Here is a 16,765-nt window from a genome sequence, read left to right as displayed (position 1 = left end):
CCCAAATTTGATCCTAGAAGTTTCTTCACCCTGAGGACCTCTACAAGATTTTGGAGGCTCCAACAGCTTGTTCCCATTTTCTGTCTGGAAGTCTTCCTGCTATTGTATTCCTCCCAGTATGGAGCTGTTCAAAGTCTAAAGACCAGTAAGAAGCAACAGTCATTTATCAGGGATGGCCTAGTGAATCCTCGGGTTGGACGTGATGACCTCTTAGGTCCCTTCCAACTATGATTCTATGATTCCTACCCATTTCCCTCTTTGAGAACTCCCTGTTTCTTTCTTGTGTTTGAAGATGCTCTATACCATATTTGGTTAAATTGCTGATTTGCATGGGTTCTCTAAGAGTTTCAACATGGGTGTTCCTTAGTGATTTTCCTCAGATCCCATAAAGTTGGTGCTGGGGCCTTCTCTCCAAAAATGTTACACAGATCTGGGTGTGTTTTTCAGGCACTACAGCAGTGTTTCTCAACCTTGGCAACTTTAAGAAGGGTGGACCTCAACTCCCAGAATTTCCCAGCCAGCCTTGCTGGCTAGGGAATTCTGGGAAATTAAAATCCACATACCTTAAAGTTGCCAAGGTTGAGAAACACTGCACTACAGTAACTTCTTTCCTATTACCTTAAGCTCTTTTGCCTTTACCATCAGCATAAAATGAGACTTAGATGAATCCATTCCTCCTCAAACAATTTAGATCTAAAGGGCTGACGCACGTCAAGCTACAGTACCATGCAGTTGATGGAACTGAGGTCATATTTTCTGTTGCCCTCATAGAACCTCTATGATTCCAAAAAGGAATGTTTTTCTATGAAAGCAAGTTTGAAGGGAAACACCGTTGGGAGTTGGAGGTTCTATAGAGACGCCAAAGGTGAAGACAAAACCTTCAAGCAAAGGGTGGCTTCTCTTCCAGGGTTCAGTGGTCGTTTTTTAACACCAGGGTTGTGTGGCATTTCAGGGACCAAGAGGTTTTAAGTGGCACGTAGGGGTCTTGCTCCAAAAGGGAGTGGACAGGGCCAAGACCAAAACAAACTTCGTTTTGTGACATTTAATTTGAATTAAACGTAAACCAATCCAGTCATTCGTCAGTCTCTTATTTAAAAACCTTACTCCTCTCCCACAACAAAGCATTACCTTTTGGTGGTATCTTTTAGAGGCACACCTCTGGTTGAAGGGATTTAAATAGGCAAATATTGGATACAGATCCTAATCACAAAAATGTCCATTGGAGAGGCTAAACACAAAGGCACAAAGCCATTCTCCTCAATACATGTCCCAAGATGAAAGAGAGCGAAAGATTGGTTGGCCAGAAAGGAGCAATTTTCCTTCTTCTCACCATATCCTTGGAAGAAGAGAGGGGGGCTGGGTGTATCATGTAGTTTAGCCCTCAGTCACACTGCCAGAAGTTTGAGATATATACCCTTGCCTACACCCGGCTGACTGGAGGCTTCTTACAAATAAAGGTAGTTGGGAGTAGGGATCTCCAAGGAGTTGACATTCCTCCTAAAATTTTAAAAGGACACTGAAGTCTCTTCTCTCGGCCACAGAGAAATAAGCCAAGGCAGTTCATCAGGATATTTGTTTTCCTCCTCTCTGAGTCAGGTGCCCTTTCATCCCTCTGTTCCATCACTCCTCCTGCTAAACTTTAGATTGGATGAGGAACCAGATTTAAAAATCTATTTCTATTTTTAAAAAAATACTTCAAGAAATATCTGTTGTCAGCAATATATAAAACTGCCCTGCATAAAGTACCCACGATATGAGCACATCCAACAAAAAGAAGTCAAGAATTTCCCAAAATTGGGTTTGGAGATGGCTCACCCCATCGGTTTGCTTCTGACTGGCTTTCTATCACGGTTTCCATTCCTCTCTCTTTCATCGCCCATCCCCAGACCTTATCCTTTCCCCAGCTGTGCCTCTCCAATGTGACAGTTTGCCTCGGAATGAGTCTTCTGGAGAAACAAGGGACTCCTTCAAAGGGCAAATGGCACCATTTCCTACCTGCCATGATACAGAGAAGAAGATAATATTCCAAATGTTGGGAGACACTAACAGTAGCCACCTAACCGTTGAGCATCCAGTAAAGACTGGCCAGCAGTTTTGATATAAAATTGTTTATTGCTGTCCCTATGGTAACCCAGGGCATTGTGAGGCAAGGGCAAAGAGAATTTTCAGAGGAGAACCTGATGATGCAGAGTGAGGTCACTGCCAAGGCCAAGGAGCACATCAGAGATGCCTATCAAGAGCTAAGCTCGCTTTCCCTGGTGCCCAAACTCTTTTTTCCTTCTTTTGAGGCTTTATTAATTTTTCAAGATACAATTAAAACACAGAATACCGAACACAAGTCTAAAAGAGAAACAAGAAAAGCCCAAACATTGCAGGAATAGAGAAGCACACAAGACAAGAAAGTACTCAAAAGTTCATCTCCTACTATTACTCAAACATTTAGCAACGTTATTTCTCTAAAATCAAGCCATCAAAACCCAAAATCGAGACTTCTTTTTTTTTTGCGCTGCAAGCAAATAGTCCAGGAGTGGCTTCCAGACAGAAGCAAACCCTGGAACCCAATCTTCCCTTTCACCCAAGCGGGAAAAAGCTTTCGTTTGGGCAGCAGATCACGTCTTTACGGCTTCAGCTTTCCTGAGGGGTCAAAGGTTAGTAATCATCACTGTGTTCCAGCTGTGCAGGAACAAGGAGTGTGTAACCAGGTAGTTGTCGATGTTCTTAGATCTTTCATTCCTGAAGTGCTGTAAAGTAAAGGGTTTACAGTGGAGGTAAACAGTCTACACACCCCTGTTAAAATGCCAGGTTTTTGAGATGAAAAAAAATCAGACCGAGATAAATCACTTCAGAATTTTTCCCACCTTTAATATAACATACAAGCTGTACAATTCAGTTGAAAAGCAAACGTGAAATTTTTTAGGGCGAAAAAATAGAAATAAAAAACTAGAATAACGGGGTTGCATAAGTGTGCTAATACTTCGCTGAAGCGCCTTTTGATTTTATGACAGCATTCAGTCTTTTTGGGTCAGAGTCTCTCAGCATGGCACATCTCGCCTTGGGAAGCTTTGCCCCCTCTTCCTTGCAGGAGCGCTCCAAATCTGCCAGATTGCAAGGGCATCTCCTGCACACAGCCCTCTTCAGGTCATCCCCCCGATTTTCAATTGGATTCAGGTCGGGGCTCTGGCTGGGCTGTTCCAAAACTTTGACCTTCTTCTGGTAAAGCCATTCTTTTGTTGATTTGGAGGTATGCTTTGGGTCATAGTTGTGTCGAAAGGTGAAACTCCTCTTCATCTTCAGCATTTTAGCAGTGGCCTGAAGGCTTTGTGCCAAAATTGATTGATATTTGGAACTGTTCATAATTCCCTCCACGTTGACTGAAGCCCCAGTTCCAGCTGAAGAAAAGCAGCCCAAAGCATCATGCTGCCACCACCACGTTTCACTGTGGGTATAGGGTACTTTCGGTGATGTGCAGTGTTGTCTTTGCGCCAGACATACTTTTTGGAATTATGGCCAAAAAGTTCGACCTTGGTTTCATCAGACCGTAACACATTTTCCCACATGCTTTTGTCAGACTGGATGTAGGTTTTTGCAAAGTGTAGCTGGGCTTGGATGTTTCTCTTTTACCTTTTTGATAGCTTGGTGGTTATAACTCTGCCCTATGTTACAGGGCTATCACAAAGAAAACGTGGAACCCAAAATGCTTGGTTTTCTATGTCCTTTCCTATGTAGATCTTTGGAAGCTGGCAATACCCAAAGCCCTGCTAGATGGCCTTCCATCGGGTATACCCAAGATCGTGACATCATGTGTCTTTTAGACTTATGATGTGACTCTCCAGTGGTGGGCTCACCACAATCTTCCAGCACCTTCTTTTCTTTTTCCTTTGTCTCTTGTTTTGCTGTCTTCATCCTGTCTACATTAGGGCTTTAGGTGGGAGGTAAGTTGGAATTTGTTGTTTGCAACCTTAGGCTTCATTATTTGGATTGTTGTTCCAGCTGTTGGTTTTAACCTTGTACACAGACTAGAGTCACTCCTGGGAGATGGGCAGCCATAGAAAAGGAGGGAGGGAGGGAGGGAGGGAGATAATGCATCATATAAAGTACCTATGTTTCTAAAGGGAAAGTGTGGAATCTTTATTGCTTGTGCATAATGAAGCCAATGGATGCACATTGCATTTTAAGGTTTTGTGATCAAAAGATAGTAGAGGATCTTCCTTCTCTTTGCTACAGTATAAAATGTAGAGCTCAGCTCAGCTCCTGGTGCCTGACTAGACAGGCACATCCATGTACTTTTCTTGGCAAAAATATAGACATTCTTTTCCACTGCCATGTTGTGTTGTGTTTTTTGTTTCCCACCTCCCTCAAGAGCACCAAGACATCTAGCAGCTGTGAGCATCACTTTATCTCCTCCAGAAGTGTGGTTCTGCTCAAGTATTCCAGCAAGCAAGCCATGAATCTGAGCGTGCTTCTTGTTCACACCTGCCTTTCCTGCCACCCTCCTCTTGTGTTTCAACCCCATTCTCTACTTCCAGATGAAGCAGACAATGGTTTACCAGTAATTTAGAAAAGAAAAAGGAGAAGAGAAGCAGACTTCATGAGAAGGAAATGCATGAACACATGGTTTGTACCCCCTTTTTTTGGCAGCAACATGTTAGAACTTTCAGGTAGGTACTTTATAATAATCCTTCTGCTACAACTTCCCCTGAAGTAATTTGTCTGTGATTCCCCTTGGCTGGACTCTGAGATCAGAGAGAATGAATTCTGTGGGAGAAGCAGAGACATCTCTGTTTTGGATTTAAAGGCCATCAGGAAGCCCTTCTTGCTCCTTCTTCCTTTCCCATCAGGCATAGGATCTTTCCTAAAACCTATTCTCTGTTCTAAGGCAGTCTTTTCCCACCTGGTGCCTTCAGGATGTTTAGAATGCAACTTCCATAATATGTTGACTTTGCTGCTAGGGGAATGTGGGCATTGAAATGGGATTTGAGGTACAACACATCTGAAGGGATCTACTGCTGAGAAAGGTAACCATCAAAGTAAAACTACACATTCTGTGAAAACAGTCTCACACTTCTTGAACGGGATGTGTGCGAGAGTAGATAGCTTATGAAGCACTCTCTGAGTTTTTGCGCTTACTCGGCTACAGAATGGCCAAGTGGTCTGTAAATGCTCAGTCTTCCAATGGTCTACAACCTCCTTGGCTTTCCACACATATCCAAGAGAAAACATAAGGTGGGAACTACTGAGATAGTTTTTTTTTCAGATGGTCAAGACAGGAAGGCTGCAGAGTGATGGAAAACTGTGTCACAGAGAACCACCACACTTTGCATCAATAAAAGTAGGCTCAAAGATACCCTCAAGTGAAATTCAGAAGAAAAACGAGGGAAAGGGCTGTTCTAAGGACCGAGGCTCATGTGGTAGGACCCTATGCTAGGGAGAACTATTATGGCAACTTAGCTTAGGTTTCTCGAGGCCAGCAAAGATCAGCAAAATGTCCCTTGGCCCAGAAAGGCAGGGGAAAGATTAAGCCCAAAGCAAACAAACCTGTGTTTTCGTTTAGCATGTTGGTTAAATCCAACTGATAAATCAGAGTTTATTTCTCCCCGTGTCATTCCACCAGTCGCCCTGTCTGGCTATTGCTCTGGCAAGCTGGTGGGGAGTGGGGGAATAAGACCAGGGTTTGAAGAAACATATTCTGTGTCCCTAGAATTCTGAAACACCAATGACCTTTTGGAAGTTTTCCGATTTCAAAAGACCATCCAAACCGTTCTTCAATTGTTTTGGATGTGCCCAGTTCAATTCTGTGCTGGGATTCCATCAGATTTGCTACCAAATCTGGTGAGAAGGAAAGAACAGTTGGATAGAGAAAATGGGCAATCTGTAACATGCATACAAACATACGTACATATAAAAATGTAACAAAAATGTAACATATACATACATACATACATACATACTTATAGGAATAGGAATATATCCTAAAAATACAAAAGTAACCTGGATTTCAATCTTATCGTTCTTTGAATGGCTATTCCGTTTTGGGGGGAGGGCTTTGATTTTGGGCCCATCTTGAAATAATGAGCAGGACTGATACAAGAATGAATTTGTCTTTGTGATCTGCACGTAGCTGAAAAGAGAAGGAGAGAGGGCTTTTAAAGTCAGATATTTTAAGTGCATAATAAATTAGGTGCACACGATCGTGATTCCTGAAACCATCATCCTGATACATCTCTTCTCGCTTCAGAGGAAATGCAAACTCCAGGAATCTGAGAATGAGTTTAGAGATCACGAGGTTAAGGGAGCAGAGAAAGATAAGTAGTCTTCATGCCTTTATTTGGCTCATTTCCTTTTGCCCTTGATTTCTAATCTTTCACTTTCATCCCTCTTTGTTTCTGTGGCTTGAAAAGCTAGAAATGGAACTTTCCTACAATGAAAATCGTACAGGTTTAAGTATTCGAAGAGCCAACGGACATCACTCTCTGGACATTGACATTTTCCCCCATTGTTTTTTGCCCGTTGAATTCAACGCCTAATAAATGGGAGAGATCTCTGGGGAAATCTAAAATATTGAAATAACTCTTGGAATGATATTTAACTAAATATTGAAATAACTCCTGGCCATGATATTAAACATTAAGTTAGCTTTAATTATTTAAATGAAAATTATTGACCCATCAGATCATTTCCAAACCCTGAACCAACCCTGAAGAGGATGGGCCTCTTTCTTGGGTGGGGTCTGGGGCAACTCCCCCCCCCCAAACAATGTAATGTACTCTTTAATTACTTCTAAATACCAGCAACTTGCAGACAAAAATATGATGCTAAAGGCACAGCTGGGCATCAGCTGCTCACGCTTTTAGTTTGGTGGTCTGGTTGATTCTGTGCGGATGAAAAATCCCATTGAAATCTATTATATGGGGCTGATGGCCAAACTACATGTTACACCATTTTCAGAGTGTACAGCAGATACCTATTACAAAATGACTGTTATGGCAAACTAGGAATGGCTAATTCATTAAATAGGCTATCACATGGTTAAAGGCATCTTGGTAAAATTGAATCTGATCAGATGGTATATTTGGGTGTAGATCATAACACACTAACAGCAGTGACTGGGTCTTCACAGTTAAGTTTCACATGTCTTCAAAGGCTCCTTGCTGCAAATTCATAGCCTGGTGAGAGGAAGGACTGCCCACTAGTGTCCTCATGGTCCATTCCACACATGTACACATCACCCGAACAGGTGTATTCCTTAGGTCTGCAGCTGGAGATCAAGACTACCCAAATCACCCAACTGAAAATGAAAAGCTGCCCACATAGAGCACCAACCAAGCTGCCCTCGTGAACCCAACATTAGAGATTAGGGTTTATTAGAATGTCTTTTGAACAGTACATAACTGCATCTCAGTGTTGTGGTCCAAGGGAACAGGAGGTGCCACATATACCATATTCCCAGTAACCTCATACAGTAGTTTGTGACAAGTGATGGATGATGAGAGCATAGCTGGTACCCTGCAGCAGAACCAATGCCTCTGTTCCCACGTGGACACCAAAGTCAGCCACTTGTTATTGGCTGATATTGTTTTATCAGGTAGACCTAAAAAGAACATTGGAGTCATGTTTGAGCGCTTTCAGATGCAATCACCCGATATTCGGAGTACACTCTAGACAGTACAAATTATGGACTCTATTGCTAGAGGGCATTGTTTCTCAACCTCAACTTTAAGATGCAGGGACTTCAACTCCTAGAATTCCCTAGCCAGCATGGATGGATTGAGGCACAGAGCAGTTTAAAGATGAGGTTCTCCCAAAAAAAAAGGGGGGGGGAATTAACAGGACACTTCCAGAAAGCTCTGCCATTAGAGTAAGATTTTTCTCACTACTTGTAGTGATCAGGGTGGAAGAGTTACCCTCAAATTAGTTATCTACGTTCCTTCTCCCAGGATTCTAATAACTGACTGAAATATAAGATCTAAGATATAAATCGAGATAAAAACTATCTCTTCTGGAGAAATTTGCTTATGGAACTGGAACTGGGGGTTTGACCCCCTCTTGCTGTTTTTCCACATCTGCAGGTACACACTGTGGATGGAAAAGGGGCAACAGACTTGAATATATTTCATTTAAAAAAAAAAAAAAAACCATGCAAAGGGACTTTCTTCTGAGCTGGCATGGAGAGGATTTTACTGTTTCCACTTTTAATTCAGGCTAAAAGGCTTCTTTAGTTTAGAAGTGCCATTCAGGGACTATTTAATATTTTTAAAGTAGGCAGGAAAACGTAGCCCAAATTAAAATGTGATTTTTAAAAAACCATATTGCTAACATAGCATTTAGAAAGGTCATTGTGGAAGCCTTCTGAAATGAAAAGGAAAGGTAGTCGGATTCAAAGAGCCACCAAAAATCTTGCTTGGGACCAAAACCCCCCCAAAAACCTCACACTCCAAAAAAGAGAGATGAGTAGAATGAGAATGCTTTATACAGGTCATCCTTGTTTAGCGACCACAATTGGGACCTGCAACTAGGTTGTTAAGCGAAGCGGTTGCGAGTGAAACGACGACTGAGCTTTTACTTCACAGACCTGCGGTGGTCGTAAATATGAAGATTGGTCACAAAGTTACTTTTTCATCACCGTCGTAACCGCAAATGGTCACTAAATGAGGCGGTTGCTAATCGAGGACTACCTGTATTGCTATTCCATTCCTTCCTTGCAAAGTCGGGTTTTATGGAGTGTCTTCTCCATTGCCTCCTAAGAAAAAACAGAAGTAGCAAAGGTGAAGAAAGCAGAACAGTGATTTGGTGACAGTGACCAGTAGTGCCCTGTAAACACAAATGAACAAACATAGCAATTTCAGACTAAATTATGATACATGAAAGTTCCTTGTAATTATTTTGAGGTAACCAGTTGCTACCTAAGATTCATGCGCTCTTTGAAGGGGCACCTCCAAAAGTCATTTGCATATCTGTAAAAGGATTCAGTAAGCTGTGAGGATATACTAGTCGAGATAGGATATACTGTGAGAATACACTAGTGCGTGTCGCTGGACACAATTTATGGGCAACTGTTGTAGTGCTCACACTTGTGCAACTAAATCTGGGGCTGGGTGAAGAAATGTGTTTTCTGTTGCATGGACCCAAAAGCCCGCGATCCAGGGGTCTTGCAAATATGCCCGTTGATACGGTCCTTCCATATTCTACCGAGCTTTTGAGGAACAGGCGGAACAGCTGAATAGGATGCAAGCAGAAGAGAGGGAGTAAGGAACTGTGTCCCGGTGATCACCAGGGCCAGTTGCCACGGAATGCTGCAAGTGCTTTCAGCAGTAGAGCAGGGCTGGTGTGGTGCACATTGGGGGGAAGTGAGGAATGACTCAGCCGTCCTACAAGCTGAGGTCTACCACAATACGCTTGTAAACCAGTGTGTTCCCCTTGAAGCTGGGGGCCAGGAGGACACTCATGTCCTCCAAAGGGATAGGCTGGAAAGCTCGTGGAGCTTGGACAGAGAGTTCTTGGAACTTCACAAACTTCTGCTTGTCTTCATCCCAAAGGTAGATGTGGGTAAAGGAGAAGTCACTACCCAGAGCCATATAACGATGCTGAGATATCTGGAAAGTTCTCGAGAGGGCATGTTCTGCACCTCTGTGAATCGCAGCCCTTCCCACTTGACCACCTTGGAATCACCAATGTAACGGCTCAGACACAGGTAGTTGTCTCTCTCTATCTGGAAATGCTTGACCATCTGAACATCCATTACTTCTGCGACGTCACCCAGGTGGGCAAACTGCTTCTGTGAGCGATTCCATTGGTAGATGATAGGGGCCTGGGAGCTGCTAGAGATGATCAGTCGGGGTTTCCCATCTACCTCCAGGTGCTCCACATCGGTGTCACGATGCCACGAGTGCAGGTCTTGGTGGGAATAGAAGCCATTCTGGTTCCAGCGATACAGGCTGGTAGAGCCCGCCTTGGAGCTGTCGGCGATGACAAAGAACCACTCATTGTCGATCTGGAAGGCCTCGATGTCATTGGGCTTCCGGATCTTCTGGCTGTCAATATCTTGGATCTTAACGAACTTGTCAATGTTGGTGTCCCAGCGGTAAATATAGGAGCCCCCAAAAAGCTGAGCCACCACAACGTACAGGTGGGATTCTACCACAATCGGTTTGCAGTAAACCGCTGAGTGAGCTGCAAGAGAGAATTGGAAAGGGTCAGCACAGAACACCGACCGACAGCAGGCGCGCTCTGTGAGCACCGCTGCATCACAAGGAGCCCAAACGTCCTCTGTGCCCGTCTGAGTAGGTGAGCGAGCTGGCGGGAGAGGATGGGGGTCGAGGTCCAGTACTGAGATTCTCACCTGATCGAAACGCCGCTATCGTTTAAATACGGGATACCCAAAGAGTGACCTTGGGACCTCCCAAGTGGAATTCCTTACTCTCGCACCTGCAGAGAGGAGTGTCTACGCCTCTTATCCCCTCCTGCTGTGGTAATGGGGAGCTGCAGGCTAACATTTCCAGGGAACGACACATCTGGGGAGGCTCCTTTGAAACCCTATGGATGGCAAGGGACAGGTTCTGGTCCCCGTGCCTTTTAGGAGAGGGCCTGGGGAGAAGACCCCATTGTGGAAGGCAGCGTAAGTCAGGGCAAGAAGTCAAACACCCAAGGCAGGCAATTTAAACGTAATCTGAGATAATGTTAGGAAAACGGAAGTGAACTTTCTGTAACGACTGTTTGCAGAATGTGGTTGCTAGGTCTGATTCCCGCAGTGTGCCAAGAGCTAGACAGTCGGCTGTTACTGGGTTTGGGAGAATTTTTCTTTGAATCCTTTTTACTTTATTTCTGTAAGCTCCTTAGAGACATTTTGGAATGGAGCATCTCATAAATCGAAGGGAGGGAGGGAGAAGGAAGGAAGGAAGGGGGGAAGGGTGGCTCTCAACCCTGGCAACTTTAAGATGGGTGGACTCCAGCTCCCAGAATTCCCCAGCCAGCATCGCTAGCTGGGAGTTGGAGTCCACCCATCTTAAAGTTGCCAGGGTTGAGAACCACGGTCTAGAATATCCAGGGTGCATAGAGCCACCAGATTCTTACATCGGAGAGAAGAATTGTGCATTTGTTCTCAATGCAGTCCTCCCCCCCACAACAAATGGGTGTTGGTGAAAATGTGTACAGTGCCCGTAATACAACCTTCCCTAATCCTGCACCCTCTGAAGATGTTGGACTACAGCTCCCAGAATTCTTTGCCAGATGGCCTTCCCAGCCAACATGGACTTGCACTTTTAGAATGCAGCAAAGCTAGCTTGAGTTTGAGAAACTTCATCCAACCATCCTGTCCGATCCAACAGGGTGGGCAAATTTTGGGTCTCTTCTATGAAGCAGTGACATCCAACGGAAAGCAGAAGACCTGTTTCTCTGCCACAGCATCTGCCTTGTGGAACAATGCTTCTCCCGTGATCTGATCCCTCGTGGCCTCCTATAAAACCTTAAAGATTTGACCAAGACTTGGACCAGGATATCTGGTGAGACTGGTTTGTATGATGGTTTGTATATTTTGGGGGGTTCTGAGTCAGACCTTGATAGTATGGCACTGCATTGCTTGTGGTTGTCATTCATTCATTCATTCATTCATTCATTCATTCATTCATTCATTCATTTGTGCTGTTCTTGTTTTAAATGGTTGGGATAGGCAGCCATATAAGTCTTTTAAATAAATCTGCAGGGGATCTCTTTTTCACAGCCTGAGGTGACCTTCCTCCCTAAAGATTCCTCACCCCACACTGTGAATGGGTCCTCAACCTTTCCCTTGCTGTATGTGCCCAATCTGTTGCCTTCCAACCACACCAGGGTGAACAGATGTCCCCTTTTGCCCTGCAGCTGTGCCTTACCAGGGATGCGGTCAAAGTCTCGTAGCTTGCGCTCAACGTAGTCCCACTTCAGGATGGTACAGCTGCTGGAGCTTGGCTGGGCCAGAGCCACGTAGAGGTCACTGGAATATGTGAAGGGCTCAGCAGATACAGACTGGAAGGGCAGAACCTGGTGCACCACAAAGTCTGGGGTGGGGGAGAAGAACCAATCATGTTTAAGGGGCTCCCATAAAACCTGGAGGAATTTACAATCAAGATACCAGAACCACAAAATGTGGTTTCCATCCAAGGATCCCCCTGAGCTAGGGGCATCCACAATAGAGGTCAAAAAAGTCAAGTTGGTGGCCAGGACCACGTGATCAAAGGCTCACTGTCAGGATGGAAGATCCTGCCACTATTTGGTAATGGGATTTGCAGTAATTAGTTTAGCATACCTGCAGGGTTGTTGGGAATGCTTTGTAGTTATTAGTTAGGCATGTAGGACCGTTAGGATTGTTGATTAGGATGCTTAGTCGAACGGCTGGTACAAGGCTGACACAAATGGCATGGCATTATCAGCTTGTTAGTGAAGGATTTATGACTAAGGAATGAAAGAACTGTGAGAAGAAAGGAGGGGTTGTCACAGAGTGAATTCCTCCTCTGGGAGTGGGGTGGTGCAAAGGTTGAAGATGTAACTGACATTTTGCACGGGCTTTTTAGTCTAGTCTTTGCATTGGAAATGATCACTTGTATTAAATAAAGATCTCTTCCATATCCTTTAATGGCTTGTGGCAAGAGTCTTTGAATTAATAACAAACAGGATCACGACCTTCACACTCACCCTGGTTTTACATGCAACACATGGGGCTTCAATCATGGGGGCACAGCTGCCCTTTTGACTGTTCTGACCCCTCCTGTGGATGTCTTCACATGCACCAAAGCCTTGAGTGTCATCAGCATAGTCCCTTCAAAACTTTTCATTTGTATTTATTTTATTAATGGCTTCAGTCAAGTCTTGCCCCTTGCTTCCCAAAGACCCGCTCCGAGGCAGCAGTCACAGTGCCATACTCATATGGCACCTCCGTTTCCAAAACATTTTCTCCCCAGTTGTGCAGCTTTTCAGCTGTTTTCAACCACTGGTTGGATATCATCCAATCCAGGGAATTGTATTGTCCTATTTGATGCCCAGTACTCTGCTGTTTTTTTTTAAAATATTTGTGCTATATTTAAAACATCAGCTGATCATAAGGCAGACTGGCATCTGGGCCTCATTTTCTATATGCAATCTTTTTTTTTTTTAGAAATTCCAGTAGCCTCACTGAAAATTTGTCAAATAATGTCCATAATACTTTTTAGGTTAACTGACGTAAAATCCTGTAATTTTACAAATGAATCCATCCTTTTGTCTGTGACTTCTCCTAGCAGAAAGAAGTGGAAATAGGAAAAGTTTCACCAGCAAATCCTCATTTTACTAGCTAGCTTTTAACAAATGCATGGTGGTTGTTAAGGAAAAAATGATGGCAACCTCACCCTGAGCTCCAGAGGCAGCTGGAGAACATGAATGTAACTCTGATAAACCAAATTCTTGACCTGATTTATGAGTTCTGATGCCATTTCTTAGACGGCCATGCAAAGACATCCCTTCCTACCTGTGGTGATACAGTCAAAGTCCTTCAGAGGGAGCTCTCGGATCTTCTGGCCTTGGTACTGGGGGGGACCACCACAGAAAATGGCAGGCATACTTGTGTTGGTGTTCTCCATCCATTCTACCAACCATTTGATCTTGCAATCACAGGTCAAAGAATTCCCTCGAAGGTCTCTATGGGGAGGGAAAATTTGAGGACCATCAATGAACTTCTCCAGCTCAACTCTAAAGACAAGGCCCTATATCAGGGTTTCTCTAGCAGGGTTCCATGGAACCCTAGGGTTCCGCGAGAGGTCACTAGGGGTTCCCTGGGAAATCATGATTTATTTAAAGAATATTTCAAATTCAGGCAACTTCACATTAAAGAGGTATGTTTCATTCTTTAGTTTAAGAACACCATTAATGCACATGTACAGGCCTACCCATGCAACGAATAGAATCATTTTGTGATTCCTGGCCTCTATTTGAGCCTGAATGTGCAGGAGTTCCCTGAGGACTGAAAAATTTTTCAAGGGTTCCTCCAGGGTCAAAAGGTTGAGAAAGGCTGCCCTATGTAGTCCCTAAAGAAACAAACCAAGTGTGGAAATGGGGTCAGCTCTATCGTGGGGCTGAACTAGAAATGAAAATTTGGTTCTAGCACTAATGGCCCATCTTTCTCTTTGACTGTAAGACCCATCAAGAGCTGCCTTCGGACAACTTGCTTTACTGAATTAACCCATTTGCTGCATTTGCGTATTGAACCATAAACCTATCACTGGTCGGGTAGTCGGTAAAAGCTAAACCACACACACGGCTGGGGAATGTTATGACCTCTTTGTTTGCCATCTACGTTAGGATGATTCCTGAACTGGTCCCTGGTAATTAATCAGCAGAATGAGGATGAGGACAGAGAATGATGCACAATCCCTAACATAGCCCAATACTGTCCTTTTTTAATGAAGTGTGTGTGTTACACAAATTAAGGTTTGGATCGTCCTGTTACATATCTGAAAGGTCTCTCTACAGCCAATTAAGTCAATGTCTTCTGGCCCTGTGCCCTGCTCTAGTGCCCCCTGGGTAAGTGGGAATTCAGCTCCAGTTCTCTCACTTTCAGCACATCATTCTTTTAATGGCTAGGCAGCTGGGCTAAGCGAATATGCAATTTACATCTTTAAAAACCTGGAATCCTATCCAGTCATACTTAAGTTACACATTCTTGTTTCTAAGTCTCTCTGGTTTCAGTGCAAAAATAATAGATGTGTGTTTAAACCATGTTCCCTCATATTCCATTCATTATTCACACCCATTGATTTTGGAACTTGGACTTAAATTGTCCCAGTTGGCTGGATTCACCCAAAGACTTTGCCTTAGTTCTTTTAACTAAAGCTAATCTTTGGATGCAGTCTCGATGACCTACTGTTGACGAAATTAACAATCGTATGGGTAGACAGAGCCCCAAAGACATTTCTACTTTCAGAAAGAATTAGCCAGATTACCATAGGCCTCTAGTAGAATACACAATGATGTTTCATGCATCATGAGGTCATTGTGCAAAGGGCACAAATTATGTAATTTGTGTAATTTGCATGATGATGTCATGTTGCCCATGATGTCACTTGCCCATCTAGTACCCCTAATGGCCACCCACATGCTATTATTCCTGTTACTGTTATTTTTAAAGTATTCCCAACCTAAGAGGGCCTTACAGATCACTAAGTATATCCAAAGGCTTCAGGAGATCTCTGGGCAGCGTCTGCAGGTTGTTGTTGGCCAAAGATCTGAAAGAAAGGAAGGACAGCTGTTTTGTGCCAAACATTTCATTGTCCTCACATTAAGACTGAACAATGGAAGTTGCAAGCTGCAGCTATGCTTTTTGAAAGATTCTTCAATGTGCAAAGTTGCAAGCTGCAGCTATGCTTTTTGAAAGATTCTTCAATGTGCAAAGGTTCATCCTTTTTAAGAGTCGTGAAGAGTTGTACAACTGAAAAAAAAAATCCCAGTACTCTCTTCCACTTTGCAGCAAGACAAAAGGTTCAAAAATACTCCACCATTCAAGGTAGAGAAATTCTAGAACCCTGAAAATGAGGTAGAAAAACAGAAGCCTCCTTCTCAGGGGAAGAATTCTTCCAAAAATCTGAAGACTTAATTCATCTCAGAGGTCCTGATCACCGCGAGGATAGATACCATGTTTTCTTTGACTTGCTACCAAGAGAGAAAAATTATCTTAGGCTCCAGACTCTTTAGCCAGATGGGTGTGAAATGAGCTCTGTGCATTGGTGTAAGTGAAAACTCACAGATGCGTCAGGGACTTAAGCCCACGAAAGGCATTTTTTGACAGAGACTGGATGTCATTGTTCTCAATGAACCTGAGGAAAAAGAACAAGATGATAAGGGGCCATGTTTTGGTAAGGTTCCCCCTACATTTTCTACATCACCCACCCACCCACCCACCCACCCAAGGGAGCCCCAGGCCCACCGCTCCTCACCACACGCCGCAGAGTCGCCACGACCACCAAGGCCCGGCCCGGGCGGCCGTCCCATCCAGGGCTCGTCGCTCTGGCGGCTCGCCACTCCGCCGACCGCTGCCAGGCCAGCCTCGCTGCCGAGGCCCGGGGGCCAGAAAAACACCAGGCCCGCCGCCCCTCGCCGCAAGCCGCAGTCGTCGTGAGCCCCCCAAGCCCCGTTGCCGAGGCTCGTCCGGAACCGCGGAGACGCTCAGGCCACCCCTCCACGCCGTCGAGGCCGCCGCGTCGCCCGGCTCCGGCCCGCTCAGCTCGCCGCACCAGCCCGCGGGCCGCAGAGTCCCCGGGGACCTCCCGACGCCCGCCGCAGCCCGCCGCTCACCGCCAGTCCAGGCACCCAAGTCCAGGCGGGGAAGACCGACGAATCCAAGCCCGGGCTACTTAAATTAAGCCCAGGCGATCCTTGTCCACCTCAGCCCCACCAGCAGCAAGGCGGGGGGTTGGTCAAACGGGCCTAAAGAGCCGAAAGCCCCCGAAATTCCGCAGCGCCGAGAGGGAAGGAGCGGCAGCTTAACTCATTGAGTTAACTATTTCTCTTAATTGCAAGAGAAAAAGGATTTTTTAAAAGCCACTTAAGATATGGAAGTTCATGTATTATCCCACCTGGCAATTTCCACAGATTTTTATATGCCAGCCAGAAATTATTTAAGAACTTTATTCCAATATCATTTTATGGAACTTACAGACTGTATCTTACTGAATAAACGTCTGTCTCAACTGCATTTCCTTCCCAGACTGACATTCTGATCAGGTTCTAGCAAAGAGAAGCTGGCACTGATTTTCACAGCGCATGGAGACTG

At 44.5% G+C, this 16,765-nt stretch overlaps 1 protein-coding gene and 1 pseudogene across 1 annotated transcript; one reads left to right on the top strand and one right to left on the bottom strand.

Annotated features, from left to right (window-relative positions):
- Nucleotides 1-9,254: 9,254 nt before the first annotated feature.
- On the bottom strand, nucleotides 9,255-15,067 carry LOC134502898 (leucine-rich repeat LGI family member 3-like; annotated as a pseudogene).
- A 760-nt stretch (nucleotides 15,068-15,827) lies between these two features.
- LOC134502897 (basic salivary proline-rich protein 3-like) lies at nucleotides 15,828-16,355 on the top strand. The gene has a single exon (XM_063311416.1). The coding sequence runs from the start codon at nucleotides 15,828-15,830 to the stop codon at nucleotides 16,353-16,355; it is 528 nt and encodes a 175-aa protein (XP_063167486.1).
- Nucleotides 16,356-16,765: the final 410 nt, after the last annotated feature.

Source organism: Candoia aspera, chromosome 9 (genome assembly GCF_035149785.1).
Source record: "Candoia aspera isolate rCanAsp1 chromosome 9, rCanAsp1.hap2, whole genome shotgun sequence".
Lineage (NCBI taxonomy): Eukaryota > Metazoa > Chordata > Lepidosauria > Squamata > Boidae > Candoia > Candoia aspera.
Note: the sequence above shows the minus strand (reverse complement) of the source record. Positions and strands in the feature narration are given on the sequence as shown.